Source organism: Malania oleifera, chromosome 7 (assembly GCF_029873635.1).
Source record: "Malania oleifera isolate guangnan ecotype guangnan chromosome 7, ASM2987363v1, whole genome shotgun sequence".
NCBI classification, from domain to species: Eukaryota; Viridiplantae; Streptophyta; class Magnoliopsida; order Santalales; family Ximeniaceae; genus Malania; species Malania oleifera.
The window spans coordinates 15,563,245-15,581,379 of NC_080423.1; the positions used below are offsets into that span (position 1 = coordinate 15,563,245).

Genomic DNA, 18,135 nt, shown 5'->3' on the forward strand with positions numbered 1-18,135 from the left:
CTGAGTCGATCGAATGAACTTTAAAGGGTCAGTCGCCTGCTCCGGTTCTGTTTGCTTATAAATAATCATAACAATATGTCAATCACATGATGTTAAAACATCAGTCACCTGTCCTCTTGCTACTTCTTAGTTTTTCAAATTTTGATTTTAAAACTTAACTTTAAACTTGTAAAACTTATTTGAGACTTTATGAAAATATTTTCCATGGTTTAAAAACAGGTTTTTAAGTCAATGATATTTCCTAAGAGCTTTAAACATCTATATTCAAATTGTGAAGTACTCACATGAGACTTCTTATAAAATAAATCTTCTAAGCACTAAGTCTTCATGCTTTGGCTTCTATTATTCGTGTCCATCTTGAACTCTTTCTTCAATAAGCTTTAACTTCATCATTACTCATGTCTTTAAGCACAATCTTAATTCATTCTCTTCAAACACTTGAACTTTAATCTCGTGACTATATTTGAGCCCTAAAACTTTACTTAAATAACCATGTTAAGTACTCTTAATTTGTTATCATCAAAATGAGATTAAGCCTTGTTAGGCCAACAGTTCCATGCAAGTTTCATATTATATTTATACAGTTCACAACCCAATTATGTAAGGTCATTAGTTGAGAACTCCAACTACATAAATTGTACTAGACACAACCAGCATTTGCCAACAAGGCATAGCTGACTATGTTTGCAATTGTCTTACTAGAAACATTGCCATATGTCAATACATGAGTTATCCCTTCAAACAAACCTTCTATTGTGTAAAACCCTCAAATATGAACAGCGGAATATATATTTGTGTATAAAGAATCAAACACACAATGTAACACTATAATGGTGAAAATAAAAAACAATCCACAACCACAAAAAATTAAAGGAAGCAATAATAATCACAAAGACACAAAGAATTACGTGATTCAGTAATGCCTACATCCACAGGAGCAAATGGTAAGGATTCACTATATTCTTGTGTAAATTACAAGAGTAATACAAGAACCCTGTCAAGTCTCTTAATCTACATCAACGAACACTCTAAATATATCATCTATGACATATATAGAGTCCCCACAGGTTTTCCCTCCAAACCCCATCCATACTAACATTCCCTATTCAAAATTCAAAATCTTTTGGGTGTCCTGAGCCAAACCGTCAACGGTTGCAAGGCTACCGTCGACGATTTACCCTACTGCACTGCTCCACCCTGATTTCATTTCATGTTTTCCCTTTGTGTATGCTATCCACTTAATATGTGAGCCACAATTCATAACAATCTCCACCTTGGTGAACATACACCCCTTAGGAGAAACCGAAAACATGATCCCGCTGCTCCACCTTGAACTTAGGACGATAGCAACTGGAGACAAACACCAAGTCCAAGCAACGTCGCTTGAACTTGTCAATGGCAGCTTTGGCTTCTACCATCAACCCTGATTCAGTTGTAGATGTCATACCTGAAAACTTCACCCTAGGCTTCCAATAAGGCCTTCCCACAACAGTAAACACAAAAGCTACTGTAAGCCTTCTATCACAAAAGCCCCCTGGCATAGCAAAAAGGACCGTCATCGCTTGGGCAGAAGATAGTGGCACTAATTGTATCCTCCTTTTCTGGTACCAAGGACTCGAATGCTAACTACTGCTACAAGAGAAGATAGATTTGTTCTATAAAAGATAGGAAGCGCTATTGTACTAATTAACGAGAATTGACGAATGCTTTCTTGCTGTTCCCCCCTGAAATTAGTGAATCAAGCAGGATGTTTTTGTGCATAGTCTTCAACTAATCTCACAACTGATGGTCCACTTTGTTGCCTGCCGAAACACCCCATTACACTATCATGGAGGACCTTTGACATATCTTGAATATCACAGTCTGTCTTTGGGTACCGAGAGATAGACATTTTACATTGATTCTTCATAGAACCCCCCTGAGACGGCAAACAAAGTCTCCCTGCAATTCTGTCCACAAAGTCACTCTGAGTTAATACCAATCTCCCTAGAGACCTGTCCACAAAGCCACTCTGAGATAACACTAATCTTCCTGCAATTCTATCCATGTGAATCTTAAAACCAAGACCCTTCTTGGTCGTACCCAAAACATTTATGTCAAAACCTTTCAACAGAGTTTCCAACTGATTAGCCTTATTCAAAGCCTTCCTAGCCAATAACATGTCATTCACAAATAACAGAAACATCACCCTGCTACAACATATCACCCTCTTCCACACTGGAAGCCTCACCAACTCCCACACCTGGTTCTTATGTAATACTTCCATTTCCTCCACCATAACACTCATCCATCTATTTGTCCCTTTGTTGTGCACGGCAACTTGAAAAATAGTAGGAACCTTATTGCTGGCAGTAATGAAAGCATAAAACACTAGAATGCCAAATTTATACCTGAGTGGTGGTTTGATAGTGCACATGGGCTCACTGTGATTCTGCTGTTCTCTCGAGTTGAAACTCCCTCCAATATAAGCAATGTCATCTCTGCCCTGAGTCTATTACTCCACCTACATCACATGCCTATTTATACTGTGATACTATTGACCCGAGATGGAACTCCCCACATTTCTACCTTGAGTATCCAACTACACCTGAATTACATGTTTGTTGTTGCTGCAGTTTTCTAGTATTTGTTTCTCTTCCTTTACCTAAGTACACTGCCCCATTACTTTCTCACCAAAATCCATATCCTCGATCACGCTTTTTTTGCCACAGGATCACCCAACTTGCACTTTCTTATACCCCAGAAAGATGTACTGTCCAAACATAATACCAAGCCTAGATCCTCCATCACTAGAATAGTGCATCAATGGACATCCACACCTGAGTAGTCTACCACATAACCTACCCATAATTCACCTGCAACTCTCCCATCTAGTGATACCTTTAGCGATCAATCACACGAGAAACGCGCCATACTCACTGACTTCACGAAGAAGTACCCGGCAAGCCCTACATATAACCTGCCCTGCTTACAAAACTCCTTGAACGAAACTAGCGTACCCAGTCCCAATGTCTAACCTAAGGTTCTCTCTCCTGATTTGGTTCTCTACCTCAACCACAAATTAAACCTAGGAAACACATCAGGCTCGTGCCACATGAGATAGACCATGACCTTTCGTGCTAAACCCACAAAAAACATATGTTTGCCCTGTGATGCCATCCTCACCGGTCCCCAAACATTTGAATACATGTAGTCACCCATATATTATAACAACATATGCCACAGAACATCTTACTTAAATTCTATAGTTGCAGCTCCACCTACAACTGTAACACCCTACAGTGTATAGATATTTTTCGCAACCTTTTATCCTTTCATCACTATCGATCCTCCTTTACACACTTTCATTTCTCCACTTTCAGACTTGTAACTATATCTATTACAATCTAAAGTTTCCAATAAAATAACATTCTTCCTTAAACTTGGTATATGTCTTACATCACATATGGTTCTTACAACACCATCATATATTTTGATTTTGACATTTTCAATACCAAATATTTTGAATGGAATATCATTTCCCATCAAAACACAACCAGTATTAATTGACCTATAGGTGTCGAACCATTTTCTATTTGTTGTCATGTGATAAGATCATTCGGTATCTAGGATTCAAGAATCATCCATTAGGCACTCCGAACCCGCTAAAACACATAGCATATCACCATCATTGCTTCTTAAGTCCTTCCATTACATTTGCAGATTTTGACAAATCCTTAGGCATATATTGCCTTTCCAGTTTTCGCCAAACTAATGCCGGAGAACCCTCATCCATGGCGTGATACAACACGTCATCGGCCAAACAAAGTCGGATGGTTGATACTGTTGTTGCCCGCAATTCATTCCATGTTGCTTCATCCATGCCTTCAAATTGAATTCCATATAAGGTCTTCACCATGCCTTGTTGCACTAAGAGATCCTTCACCCTTCGAAATTCCTAGTTCCATCAAACTTGACAACGTAAAATTCTGGAGATGAAGATTCAGAGGCCATTACAACAATGTTATGATACCAATTTGTTGTGTAAAACCCCCAAATATACACAGCGAAATATATATTTTTGTATAAAGAATCAAACACACAATGCAACACTCTAATGGTAAAAATATGGAACAATTCACAACCATAACAAATTAAAGGAAGCAATAAAAATCAAAAAGACACAAGGAATTACATGGTTCAGGAATTCCTATATAGGAGCAAATAGCAATGATTCACTATCTTCTTGTGTAAATTACAAAAGTAATACAAAAACCCTCTCAATTCTCTCAGTCTACATCAACCAACACTCTAAATATATCATATATGACATATGTACATATAGAGAGTTTCCAATGGTTTTCCTTCCAAACCCCAACCATACTGACATTCCCCATTTAAAATTCAAAATTTGCTGGGTGTCCCAAGCCAAACCATCGATAGTTTCAAACAAAATAGAAACACTGCTCCAAATCATTGACGGTTACAATGCTACTGTCAACGGTTTGCCCTGCTACACTGCTACACCCTGATTTCCTTTCATGTTTTTCCTTTGTGTATGCTATCCACTCAGTATGTGAGCCACAATTCACAACACCTTCATGTCAATCCTCATAAGGAAAATTTTCAAGTAATTAATTGCTCATTTAGTAAACATGTTAACACTACAGTCTTTGTCATTTACATCGGGTATAGTCTACGGATCAACTTTTTGTGTCATGGATAATTTTCCCCTAACCATGACTCTTCTCACAGAAAAGAAAATGACATATGTCAATAAGGTACTTAACATATACCCAAGTGAGAATTTAGGTATACTCCCAAGAGGGGGGTGAATTGGGTTTTTAAAATTTCTTTGTAACTTAGGTTTGTAAATATCTTAGTTAAGTATTACCCTTTTAAATTTAATTTCTAACAATCACATTAATATTGATCAACAATCTCACAAGTTCAGTCAACAATCCTTTGTACAATCCAAATTCAATCTTTTATGAATGAATGATATTAAAGATCAACTATTGAATTCCAATAACAAATATCGAGATAAGATAGATAAAAAATCTTAGAACTTCAATATTAAAGATTGATTTTATAGAGTCTGCAACTTTCCTTCAATGGAATTAATTTAGCAAAATTAACTTCAACTATGATATTCAAAAATTAGTATTCAGTTCTATTCTGAATTTGTTAAACCAATTAATGACAAACAATATAGTTTCTTGATTTCAAGAATGAACAAAAATCAGTTTTTCAGTAACTTCCAATATATAGCAAGTTCTCAATAAGCATACACGTAGATATAAACTTGCGATAAATTAAAGATATTAAGGAACAAGAGCTAAGACTAGATTTCTTATGAAGTTCGGCCAAAAGCCCACGTCCTTGCCCCAAGCAAGACACTGTGAGGATTTTTCTTTTTCCAACTTCGTTACTAGGTGAAGTTACAATCTCTCTCCCTCAAAGGTGGAGTTTGTCTCTCTAATGAGAATCCCCTCTCGCTAGGCAATGATCCAACAATCCTGAATCGTCAAGAAAACAAGAAACAAAGGACAACTTTTGTTCGTACAAGTAAAACTCTCAGTTAGAGCAGATTTGTACAATTTAAATTCAATATACTTCAACAATAAACAATATAGAAGATGAAGCTCAATAGAATATCACCAGGGTTCTGATTAGATTTGAAATTCTCAGTAGAAAAGATCAAAAAGCTGTGGGTTGTATCAGCAAAAAGCACAACAATACTTCAGAGAAGATTTTAGCAAGAGAACTTTGAATTTGTAATTTTTATGTGCTTGATTGTTGTATGTAATTTGTGAAAATAACAAGTATTTATAGAGTAATAAAGCATATTACCGTTTTCCCCAAGTTACTTGTCGTATTTCCTAAGTATTCTCTAAGTTTGGGAGTCAAGAAATCAGTTTTTGGAAACTTTCCCACACTGTTCAAAAGTTAAAACAGGAACTTCAGTCGACTGTGACCTAAGGGTCAGTCGTTTGAGTCTTTTAAATTCGGCGTATTTTGAAAACTCAATGTTAAGTCAGTCACTGCGCTTTAAATGGTCAGTCAGCTATCTCAGCTTTGTTTGTTTAAAATTAACAATATAAAAATGTCAGTCGCTTGATGAAAATCCATCAGTTGCCTGTCTTGTTAGCAGCTTATATGTTTTTCAAAATTTTGATTCCAAAACTTTAACTTTTAATCTTGGAAAACGTAAATGAGACCTTTTAAAAATATTTTCCATGGTTTTCAAAAACAGGTCTCTAAGTCAACTATAGTTCCTAAGAGTTTCAAACATTCATGTTGAAATTGTGAAGTACTTACATGAGACTTCTTATAAACTATAACTTTCTAAACACTTAGTCTTCATGCATTTGCTTCCATTCTTTGTGTGTATCTTAAACTTTTTCTTCAATTAACTTTAACTTCATGATACCCATGTCTCTAAGCATAATCGTCATTCAATATCTTCAAACACTTAATCTTGATCTTTATGAAAGCATTTGAACCCTGAAACTTAACTTAACCAAACATATTAAGTACCATTAATTTGTTATCATCAAACCTTGTTAGACTAACACAAGTCAACCATCCCACTATTTTAACTAGAACCAACCATTGTAATAACCTTGGCAAACACTATGATGCCAATCACATTCATCTCTAACCACGTCGAGTAAGTAATTTGACATTTATGTACTCTTTCTTTAGCAATATATATTTTCAACTTGCCAAGATAACTCATGGTAGATCATCTTATACTATTCACTTTAATAAATGAGTTGACAAAAAAAAAAAAAAAGTACTTTGACAAGATTAGGTTAATCAATGGTTTAAACAACTCTTTATCTAGGGATATTTGTTTAATTTAAATTATCTCTAAATAGAGATTATTACTAAATAAGTGAATTAGATCAAAACATTTAGTAATCCGTATAAATTTTCTTAAAATTTGTTTAACTAAATCAGACATGTTAGAAATCTCTTTTTCAATTTTAACCCATCAATTTTTTGTCACCCTCATTTTAAAATTAAAAAATATATATATTTTACTTAAAATTCTGTTTGTAGTTAGAAAACGGTTGGGGTGGGACCAGACTAGCTGTCCATGCTAACAAGACCACATCCCAACCGTTGGCCATGCATCTTCCATCTCTCTCTCTCTCCCTTTTTTTTTTCTTTTTTTTTTTTTCTCTCCTTTTACTCTTGCTTTTTCTCAGTTAATGAGCTCTGTGTCTCTATTTATTTATTAATTTATTTTCCCTACTTTACTCTGCGTATGTATTTTTTTTCTTAGTTAATAATTAAAGGTGATTTTGGTGGTATCCAATAATGAACGGAAAACAGCTGGGCAAGTGGGAAGCCAGCTACGGCAAGGCAACGAAGTGTCGCCTCCGTGTGCGACACTAGGCGACGACACGGCAAGTGGCAGTTCCGTAATAAACACTCAACCATACCCTCATTTCTGTAATTTAGGATTTTCTATATATATATATATATATATATATATATACCTCCACGCCCTCGCATACACATAATCCCACAGACGTCACTGGCCCAACGAATCCGACCACCCCGTCATCCTGCTTCGACCTCTTCTCTCTCTCTCTCTCTTAGTTTTCTTCGCAATACTCAAAAGATTTCTTGCCGGAACTCGGAGACCGGTGGGCCTCATGGAGGATCGCAAGGAGGTGAGCGTCGCCGCGCCCTTTCTCTCAGATATCTTATACATAGTGCGTAGTTTTAGCTGTGCGAGATGCATGTGTTCTTTCTTGCGACTTAAGATTGTTGAAGTTTCCCCTTTTGGGTGTTCATGCTGATTTTGTTTGCTTATTGTAAAATTGAAGTATTTAAGTTGTGGGTCTGTTTTGTTGTTCGGAGTTAATTAGTGGTTCGCAGTATTCAACTACGGAACTGTTTTAATCCGATTCTTGCTTCTGATTTGTTCATGGATGTCATCTTTTGAGAATTTTACAATTATGGCTATGCTGAGTGTTGGTTTTCTTTTTCTTTCTTTCTTTCTTTTTTTTCTCCTTTCTTGCCTGCTTGATTGGTGTTTGTGTTTGTGTGGTACCTCAAATTCAAACTCTATTGCTTTTTCACCTTTTGGACCGATCCACAGTAGTGCCTGTTGTAATAATGATTGTATCTTTACTTTCAAAGATGAGAATTGGTCAAAATTGCTCTCTCTCTCTCTCTCTCTCTCTCTCTCTCTCTCTCTCTTTCTCTCCCCACCCCCCACCCCCCCCCCCCCCTCCTCTCTCCCGGGTGGGAATGGTTCATTTGTTCAGTATTTGTCGATTGACTATTTTAATTTGTGCCAACCATTAAGAAAATGATAACAAAATAACAAATACAAGTTTAAAAAATATACATGAGGTCTTGAACTATTCAACATTTTCTAATATTCTTAATCATATGAAATTAAAGGGGCTAATTTTCAAGCTTGACTGAGTATCTGGCGCCTTGGATCCATACCGAGGAGTCGCAGTCGTGCATCCCAGTAACACTTGAAAATAATAGTTCAGAATATGGGCGTTGGATGGGTTTAAACTGGGACGGGGTGGGTGCTATTTTATTTTATTATATATGTACTGAACCTTCAATTTTACTCCAAACTTAGATCTGCAAATTAATTAATGGCTTCCGATCGAGAATTAGTTTGTTTGAGAGACTTATTTTAAGTATTTAGGCGCATTCATGGATCAAAAAGTGGAGAGTACAATGTTGATGCTTTTGATTTAATTAATTGTTTATTTATATGTATGATGAATCCAGAGGAATGCCCCATGGCTATCTGTGCCACAATTTGGGGACTGGGACCAGAAGGGGCAAGTGCCAGACTACTCCGTGGATTTCTCCAAAATCAGGGAAATGAGGAAGCAGAACAAGAGAGATGTCTCCAGAGCAAGTCTTGGAAACGAAGAAGACTTCATTGCTGCCCCGGTTGCTGATACCAATTCCACAGTCCACGCCGATCATCATCAGCACCACCATTACCAGCAGAACCACGAATCCCCAACTGTAAGAGCTTCCTCCTATTCGCTTTTCTTGCTATTGTAGCTTTATTTGTGTGTTACTAAAAGATTTTTTTCCCATGCTCAATGGTGAATGTTCTGTAAGATTGTTGAATACAACATGCATATGCATGGGTAGTAGTTGTCAGTTGGAACTTATTAATGAGGATACACACGTATACTCATGACAATGACATGCATGTGGACATCATGTGGGTAGGACCTAAGGATTAGGAGGTGGGACGAGTTTATGCTAACTATGGCATGTGGGTAGCTGCTTAATGGAATGCGTGGACTCTAATCTATTCTACATGTATGCTACTGAGCACTAGCTACACTTCAACTGGAAGTTCTTTCTCTCCCTTTCTCATTTTTCTGAATCTATATTGAACCCTTTTAGCTTTACTTCTAAAATAAAATAAAAAAAATTAAACCATGATGATGAGGATGAAGCTTATACGCAATGCATATGCATAATTTTTGGTGGTAAACTAACCTGTGGCCCTGCAATAGGCACCACATCATAAGAAGTAAAATTGTGTTTTTAAAATATCATGTTAAGGGCTTTTATTCCAACTTGCATATGATAGAGATGTGTCCTAGAAGAAAAATAAAAAAATGCTTATGTTGGTTATTTTGGCAAGGCCACATGCAAGACCAACTGTTGTATGTGCAAAAAGTGAAAAAAGTCGCATAATGAATTGATGATGTTGGTAGTTGGTTATGCTGGCTTCATTCTCCAATTAAATAAAGGTATCTGTGTCTTTTGAAAAATGAAAAAGAAAGTTAATAGGGAAATCATCGGGCTGGATTATTGGGTGATTGAGTTGAAACAATATACTCCTTTGTATTAGTTCTTTTGCTAGTTTTTAAATAGTAAATTTCTTGGTGTTGAAAATTATTAGACGTATGATTTTGTTAATTAGGTTTTCACATGGTTTCTTGATGAATTCCCTGACAGACGAGGAGGAGCATACTCAGCTACTTCAACTGTTGTGCGAAAGCTTGAGGTCCATGCGTGTGGAGCCTACTCTTGTAAAATGATAATGTATTGGATGAACAGTACTCTTCTCGCTTCTGTGTCATTTGCCAATCAACTCCATCTGTATGTCTTTTCTCATCCACCTTTTTGGAAGATGATAGTGATGGTGATGATGATGATGATGATGATGATGATGTGTGATCAAGGTGATCGATCCATGAATGATTTGTTCTTCTCTTTTTAACTTAATCATGTGGTTTATTTTCTCAATCTCTTCAGCTCATCTTTGGTGCACTCTTTGATGTTAGATGATGACATTTTATTTTCACTACTAATATTTTGGTCTCCTTTTCGCTGTTAAGCCCTCTTCATGTGAATATTTTTGTTCCCCAAATGGATTTTGAAATTTCAGTGAGATGCGTGGATCTCAACGATGTTCAGCATAATTTTGTCATATTTTATTCAAATTTGCACAAATTTAGAAGCAAAACAGTGTTGGGAAAAATGATATTTTGAAGTAAAGTTTTCTTCGCTGAATGGTATTACTGTTTTGGGAGTAGAGTAGGGCTAATGGAATAAATAATCAATCTTATCCCCCACCCGCAAACCAAAACATAGATTAAAATACTCAAGAGACAGGAAAGAAACGGTGCCTATGCTACTAGTAGCTTACCTTTCTTACCATATGTTTTTAACTGGCGGATGCGAGAAAAGGGTTTTTTAAATAGTTTGAAATAAGGTAATGCATCATGGTTGAACAAATAATTGTTGTAGCAACAGTAAGTTTGAAGGGATCAATAATAAGATTTTATTTGATTAGAGCACATTTGCACAAACATCAATGTAGTTGGAGCTTGAAACTGGTTATTGCTTAGTCAAACGGCTAGGCAATTTGCAAACCTAATAGTTGGGACCATATGAATTGCCAAATTCAAATTTGAGATTGGGTGCAATTAAGGCTATACTCTCTTTTTTCTTTTTTAGAAAGAACTTCGTTTACAATTTTTAATTGCAATCTCTTATATAATTATAACTAGAATGTGAAAAATATCTCATATTAAATAGGTGGATAGATTGTAAAATATTTTAATAGTATCTCATTTATTTCATACACGCATTAATATTCTTCACCAGATCTCATGTAAATTATTAATTAAAATACTATTAACTAAGAGAATCTGCAATAAAAAATTTTATTAATACTTTTTTTCTTATATTTCTCAAAATTAAAGGCAAATTTTCAATTAACATATAATTTGGTAAGTAATGTCTATAAAATATTCATAATCCCACAACCCTCCTCTTATTCACGTATGTGTTTCATTATTTTCTTTGAATTTAGGACGGTCAAAGCTGCACATTTATTCGCAATGTAAAAGCCCTATCTTGTGAATTTTATTGCTTGCCATCTCCTAACTTTTGGAAACAAGTCCTAATAACAAAACCAACCCCAACCCACCCCACAAAAAAAAATAAAAAAAAAATAAAAATTGGAGAAATAGTGAATAAGTAAACACCGATACTGTGGTATCTATCAACATTTAATTTGTAATATCGTTCGACTTTTCTCAAAATGTAGTATCTCATTTCCACATACGTATAACAAAGAAATTCTTTGTAACAGACATTTTAATATTTCCAAGGATAAACAATCCCACACAAAATACCAACATTCCATTCTCACTCTCCACATAAATTTCTTAAAAAACTCACTCACATAAAAGTCCCTCTCTAGGGAATTGCCCTGCCCTCACCATTGACTTATAGGACAACAATTTTTAATAATAATAAAAAATTATCAACTTATTGCAAAAAAAATTTACTCACGATGAAGAAATTTTCCACAAGTCCTTTGAAAATTTCAATCATCCCATCGGTCAAACCAACTACTTTTCTCTCAACACAATTTCCTAAGACCCAAACAGCAGAAAATGAAAAACATTTTGCAAAATGTCACTTTCAAATTCAAAGATCCCAGAAAAACGGAACGCCTTCCACAAAACTAGAAAAATATACTTAATAAAATAACCTAAATAAAACCGAACACATAGCAAGTATAAACACTCTGCACCAAATGAAATGCACACTAGCCCCTTATATTTTCATACAATAAAATTTTCAATTATTATTTTCATAATACTCATGTTTTAAAAAAGCTATAATCTTCATCATCTTCTAATTTAACAGGCAAATCACAACAGATGAAAGAGCTTGACCAGAAAATTGCTTAGGTAGACAAACAGCTCATCTTTTACTCTATACCTAGCAGGTGCATAAAAACAAAGCCGAGCAACCACGATTCTCATCATGAAGCACAACTCGTAGCCATAAAGGCTCCTTCCCACAACTATATCCAATCTCACTATGCATGCACACTTTAAAATGTGACAATTTTGAGTTCTAAAATCACACCTTTTTGATAATTTGAACGACATCCTCATCTTCAAGCTCATGTTCCTGGCATGTTTGAACAACAAAATAAGCATTTCCATCGACACACATGCATGAATTGCAAAATTAAAACAAACAAACAAGGAAAAAAGTAACTGGGACAAAGGTTGTAGAATTGACCTTGCCAACTCTTTGGGGCTTGTGCTTTGCGCTTGAACCCCAAACCAACGCACTGTACCATTTGAAACAGTAAATCGAGTTAGCTCAACATGAAAAACAGTTCTGGCACAAAGAAAGAAGGGTGGGAGGCAAACAGTTCAAACCCAAAGAAAGGATATTCAGTTGGAAATTCAGAGTAATAAGCAGAATAAGCATAACATGTTTGCTCTAGCCTCGCTCATAAATAAACTGAACTGCATGCTACAGAAGTTTCTCCTCCAGAATAAAATGACATCAACCAACAGGCCAGCCAAAGCCCATATATTCTCAGTTTCTGATACAATCCACATACTGTGATGGTGCTCTTTTGTGCCACAGGATTTCTCATGTGATAGGTTGGGAACTAAACCAGCCACATTTACAATAGCCCATTTTTAAGCTAGAATAACCAATTCTCACACCAAAATAGCATTATTCAAGAGGCTAAAAAGTGTGGGCTACAATTGCCTAAATTAATGGCTAATGGTTAGGTTGCCTCTAATAACCAAAAATTTTGATCCAAAAATCCAAAATTTCCCACATCTAATGCTTTATGTACTTGGTCGGAGAGGGGTATTAAAGTGAAGAAAAGCACCATGATTTATTTTTGTTGAAACCATACAAGTATTATTTCACAGTTTTAAAAATGCAAGCACAAACATAAAGTGTAGAAAGTTTTATGATCAGCAAATTAAAATTTTACTTTTTTGGGAATACTGAAAGCAGCCATAAAGTTCCCTCTGATCAGGAGTTGAACGTGGCTTATTTTATTTTCAGAATTACCCTGAATTTTCAAAGAATTATGAATACATGAAGATTTAAGAAAGGACGCTCACTATTTGAATTGTTTAGACATATCCTTGTGGATTCGATTGCAGAAGTCCTCAACTGTCCTTTTCTTGGATGAAAGAATTACAGGGTCTTCATAATCTGGATTCATTCCCTTAGGCTTCGTGTATATGCGAGTCAAGTTAAGGTATTCCCATATCTTCTCTAGAAGACCATCAAGATTCCATTCCAAGTGAGCACTGCAAATATATTCACAGAAAATCAAATAAGCAAACAAATAAATTAGTAAAACACATATAACTAGTGAACAGTGGTGTACAAAAATTACCAAAAAACCAAACATTGGACCGAAACCAAACCATTTCACATTTCGGCTCAAATTTTCAGTTGCAGTTTTTGGTTTCAGTTCTTATATCTTTCAAAATCAGTTCTCAGCTTCAGCTTCGGTTTCATTTTCGGAAAAATACTGAACTGGAAAAACCAAATAACTGAAATATATTCTATTTCTTTAAATTTAAATATTATGTCTGGTATTTATTTGTTAAATTATTATAGATTTTTATTTCAAAAATATAGAGAACATTACAATGTTTCTTTGAACATGGTCACAGGCTTAGAAGAAACATTCGGAACATAGTGATGGAAACACTTCATACAAAAAGAAGATTGGTGCTCCAATTCTCCTAAACAATGTAGGACAACACATAATGCCTTAATAAAACTAACAGGTTTAACTGTGCAAGTGTACAATCATGCAAGTGATGCAAGTGGGCAACAGTGCAATCTCTCTCCCTCAAGCCTCAACTGAACTCTAAAAGTCAAGATGAGTTGCACTTGCAGCTGCTTTTGAATTGTTTTCACTTTTCAATTTTCATATATGATATATGAATTATGAAAAATTGGAAAATTTTGAAAGAATGAAATCAATTAATGAACTAATGAAGCCTTGCTGATTTAAGAGCTGCTGTTCCAATTTTCAATTTTCAATTCACATTTTAATTTTCAGTTACTGCTGTTTGAGCCTGTTTCAATTTTCAATTTTCATTTTTCATTAGTTATCCCCCAATTTTCCTTGCTATTTGTTTTAGTTTTTTACTTTTTCCCAAATTTTCCACAACGAAATATTGAAGAGCTGCTGTTTCTCCGCTGCTCTTTTCCCCATTTCCTGCAAAGAGCTCTCAATTCTAAAAAAAAATTTAATTTCCTGCTGCAGCTGCTGATTGTTCCTGTTCAATAAACAAAAACATGTCTGAAGGTGAATCAAAGAGGCAGAAATAAGATTTTTTTTGGAAATAGATAAAAGAAGTTGATGGAGAAAAATATTTTAGATGCAATCAAACTTGCAGTGGGACTGTGATAAGATTTAAACATCATTTGGCTGGTACAAGAAAGGGAATGAAACCTTGCCCAAAAGCTCCATAAAACGTGAGAGATGAGTGCAAGATCACTCTTGAAAAATTCCATGAAGAGTGTAAAAGAAATTATCTTCTTGAAGAAATTGGGATGGGTCCAGGAGGAGGGATTGAGAGTGCATCTTCTCCATCACCTGGAGATATTGAGCAACAAAAAAGTGGGGCGGCTTTAATCCTAGGGCAAGAGGTCCAATGGATAAGTTTGCTTCTTCACTGACCAAACAAGCCACTCTAAACTCAAAATGGAAGAAAGAGGAGAGAAGTGAAGTGTGTAGGAAAGTTGGCCATTGTGTGTTCAACAATGCTCTACCATTTAATTTGATGGATGGCGTATATTGGCGTGTTATGGGGGATGGTATTGCTAATTATGGTCCAAGTTTCAAGTCTCCATCTATGCAAGAGATGAGGACATGGGTCCTTAAATATGAAGTGCAAGAGATAGATGGCATGTTGAAAGAGCACAAAAAAAGCTTGGAAGGAGTATGGATGTTCTATCATGGTTGATGGATGGACTGATGGGTGTTCAAGGGTCCTAATTAATTTCCTTGTGAATAGTCTTGCTGCTACATAGTTTTTAAAATCCATTGATGCTTATGACTATTAAAAATGGTGATTTGATGTTTAAGTATATGGATGAGGTGGTTGAGGAAGTCGGTGAGGAGAATGTTGTGCAGGTGATAACTGATAATGCGAAAAACATGATAAATGATGGAAAGAAGCTTATGGAAAAGAGGGAGAAGCTGTATAGGACTCCATGTGCTGCACATTGTGTGGATCATGTTGGAGGATATTGCAAAATTGAAGATCCATGAAACCACAATCCTAAAGGCTAAGCAAGTTATGAAATTTATTTATAATCATTCCTATGTACTTGCAATGATGAGGAAGCATTTCACCAACAATAAAGAACTCATCTTCCTGGCAGTGACGTGCTTTGCTACTGCATTTTTGACACTTCAAAGCCTTTACAAACAAAAGTGAGGCCTTCAATCTATGTTCTCTTTGCAGATGTGGTGCAATTCCACATAAGCAAAAATGCAATTCTAGTTGCTCAATTGTTTTATTTGACCAACACTTTTGGCCTCACATGACTTATTGTATCAAGAGTGTTGTTTGTGTATGTTCAAGGGAAGTTGATTATGAGGAAAGACCAGCCATGGGGTCTATCTATGAGTTGATGGATTCAGCGAAGGAAAAAAATGCTGCAATTTTTTCTAGAAATGCCAAGAAGTATGGACCCATTTGGAGAAAAATAGATGACAAATGGACTCCACAACTTCATCACCCTTAACATGCGGCAAGATATTATCTAAATCCCCAATTGCGTTATAAGGAGAACTTCCTGATTGTGAAGAAGTGAAGAAAGGATTGTTTGAATGCATGAATAGAATGTTAAGATATGAGGAGAGGTTAGCTGCAGACATCCAATTGGATTTGTTTGATAATGCATGAGGGGAATTTGGGACTTGAGTGGCTATTGACTCGAGAATGTTGAGAAGCCCACATAAAAATAATACTTCAATAAAAATTAGTTAATTAGTAATAGTATTCTATCCATGTATCTTCTTATAACTTACTAGTATGTGTTTCTTCTTTTGTAGCTGATTAGTGGAAGCATTTAGGGAAAAACACCCCAGAATTGACGAAGTTTGCTATTCGTGTTCTTAGCCTGACTTGTAGTGTTGGTGGATGTAAGAGGAATTGGAACACATTTGAGCAGGTTCTTAATTCTTACAAATGCCATGTTATTCTCATTTCACTCAAATATGAAAATATCTTCTAATATCTAAAAATTTAAATGGCTTAAACACAATTGTGGATTTATACGAAAAATAGGAATAGATTAGAGCACAAGAGATTGAATGCCCTAGTTTATGTGAAGTACAACACCAAGCTAAGGGAGAGAAATCTAACAAGAAGACAAAATTATGATCCAATATTGGTGGTGGAAGTAGATTCAGATGATGAATGGATCACTGAGCTATCCTCCCAAAAGATACTTCTTGGTTTGATGATGAAAATCTCTTCGAAGTTGATGCTATTAGAGCTTTTCCAGAGGTAGCTTTTGAAGGAGATAATGCTCACGCAACACAAGCTTGTGTAGCTCACATTCCATAATTCCTAGAAAAAGGAAGACTAGTGATTATTGTGAGAACTTGAGTACGTACATATCAACAGTCATTTTTGAATCTACTAAATTATCATTTTATAATTCTCCATTTATCCTACGTCCTAACCTATAGCTTTATTGAATATCTAGGTATTCAAGACACAGACCAGAGGCCAAAATTGATCACAATTGAGGAAGACGATGATGTTGAAGTGGGAGAGGAAGAATTTATAGGTGGAAGAACTCCTACTATAGATGAGTTTGATGAAGATGAGGACTTTGATGAAGACTTTGATAGTTCCCTTTGAACTTTGTTAATTTAGATTTAGATTCTTAGAATCTTGGATAATGAGACATTGTGATGCTTTAATGTGGTTTTTCCTCTTCTTTTTTGTTCTATTTATTTTTAAGAGTTTAAACTTTAAAGCATGAAAATGGTGTCCATTTTGTGATGTTATGGCTTATGCTCGTCTTTTAACATGCATTTTTTGAGTTTGCTAGCTAAAATTGGCCTATATGAAAATTAAGAATTTTTTTTTTTTTTCCTCCATTAATCTAATTTTTTTCTCATTTTTATACCATATATAAACTCATTTCATTTATTAATTATTTTTAAAAAATACAGTCCCAAAAGACTTACGCCTTGCCTCACGAGGGGTAAAACACCTTGCCTTACGCTTTTGCCTTTTAAAACATTGGTGATAACATGTTTAATTAACATCATTAATATTTTCTAATTAACAATTTGATTAATATAAACCAGTATATTATTATTATATTAATAATATTATAAATTTCTTAATGTAAATTTTTCCATTAAGATATATAGTAAAATAATATATAATTGCTAAACAATGCTAATAATATTACTATAAATTAAATTAAAAATTTTATTTAATATAATTTATCATCATTATTTTTTAGTTAATGATCACAATATTAATATTAAATATTAAATATTAAATATGATGAATTATTAAAAAATAATAATATATTCAAATTTCAGAGAAGGGTGGCAACATTGAAGTCGATGGTGGCAGAGGAGGTGGTGCAAGGAAGACACTGAAGGCAGCAATGACAATGGACGGATCAAGTTTCAAAGAGGTGGTTTGATTTCAAATCTGTTTGCTAGATTTCAGGCCGAGGCGGAGATGGTGGAGGTGGCAGTGGTGGTGCAAGAAGGAGGTGACAGTGTGAGGCCTCAGGCATCGAGGAGCTGAGAGGATGAGAGAAGAGAGTGGCTGAGAGAGAGAGAGAGAG

At 35.3% G+C, this 18,135-nt stretch overlaps 2 protein-coding genes across 4 annotated transcripts in view; one reads left to right on the forward strand and one right to left on the reverse strand.

Moving 5' to 3' along the window:
* The first annotated feature begins 7,332 nt into the window (after positions 1-7,332).
* LOC131159944 (uncharacterized) lies at positions 7,333-10,245 on the forward strand. The gene is made up of 3 exons (XM_058115191.1): positions 7,333-7,667; positions 8,755-9,000; positions 9,955-10,245. The coding sequence occupies exons 1-3, from the start codon at positions 7,650-7,652 to the stop codon at positions 10,000-10,002; spliced, it is 312 nt and encodes a 103-aa protein (XP_057971174.1). The 5' UTR covers positions 7,333-7,649; the 3' UTR covers positions 10,003-10,245.
* A 1,829-nt stretch (positions 10,246-12,074) lies between these two features.
* Positions 12,075-18,135, reverse strand: part of LOC131159211 (developmentally-regulated G-protein 3) — a 36,543-nt gene continuing 30,482 nt past the window's right edge. For 2 of the 3 annotated variants that reach the window (XM_058113935.1, XM_058113934.1), the window contains 3 exons: positions 13,401-13,592; positions 12,547-12,598; positions 12,075-12,432 (listed from right to left, as the gene is read on the reverse strand). In XM_058113935.1, the coding sequence (XP_057969918.1) occupies positions 12,382-12,432; positions 12,547-12,598; positions 13,401-13,592 (295 nt within the window). In that variant the 3' untranslated portion in view covers positions 12,075-12,381. Of the gene's footprint in view, positions 12,599-13,400; positions 13,593-18,135 lie in introns of all 3 variants that reach the window. The other variant, XM_058113933.1, reaches the window with a different exon arrangement.

Bases quoted from the DNA above. Each gene is read 5' to 3' on its own strand.
- LOC131159944 (XM_058115191.1), top strand. The intron at 9,001-9,954 runs GTAAGAGCTTCC...ATTCCCTGACAG, and splicing joins AGAACCACGAATCCCCAACT to ACGAGGAGGAGCATACTCAG.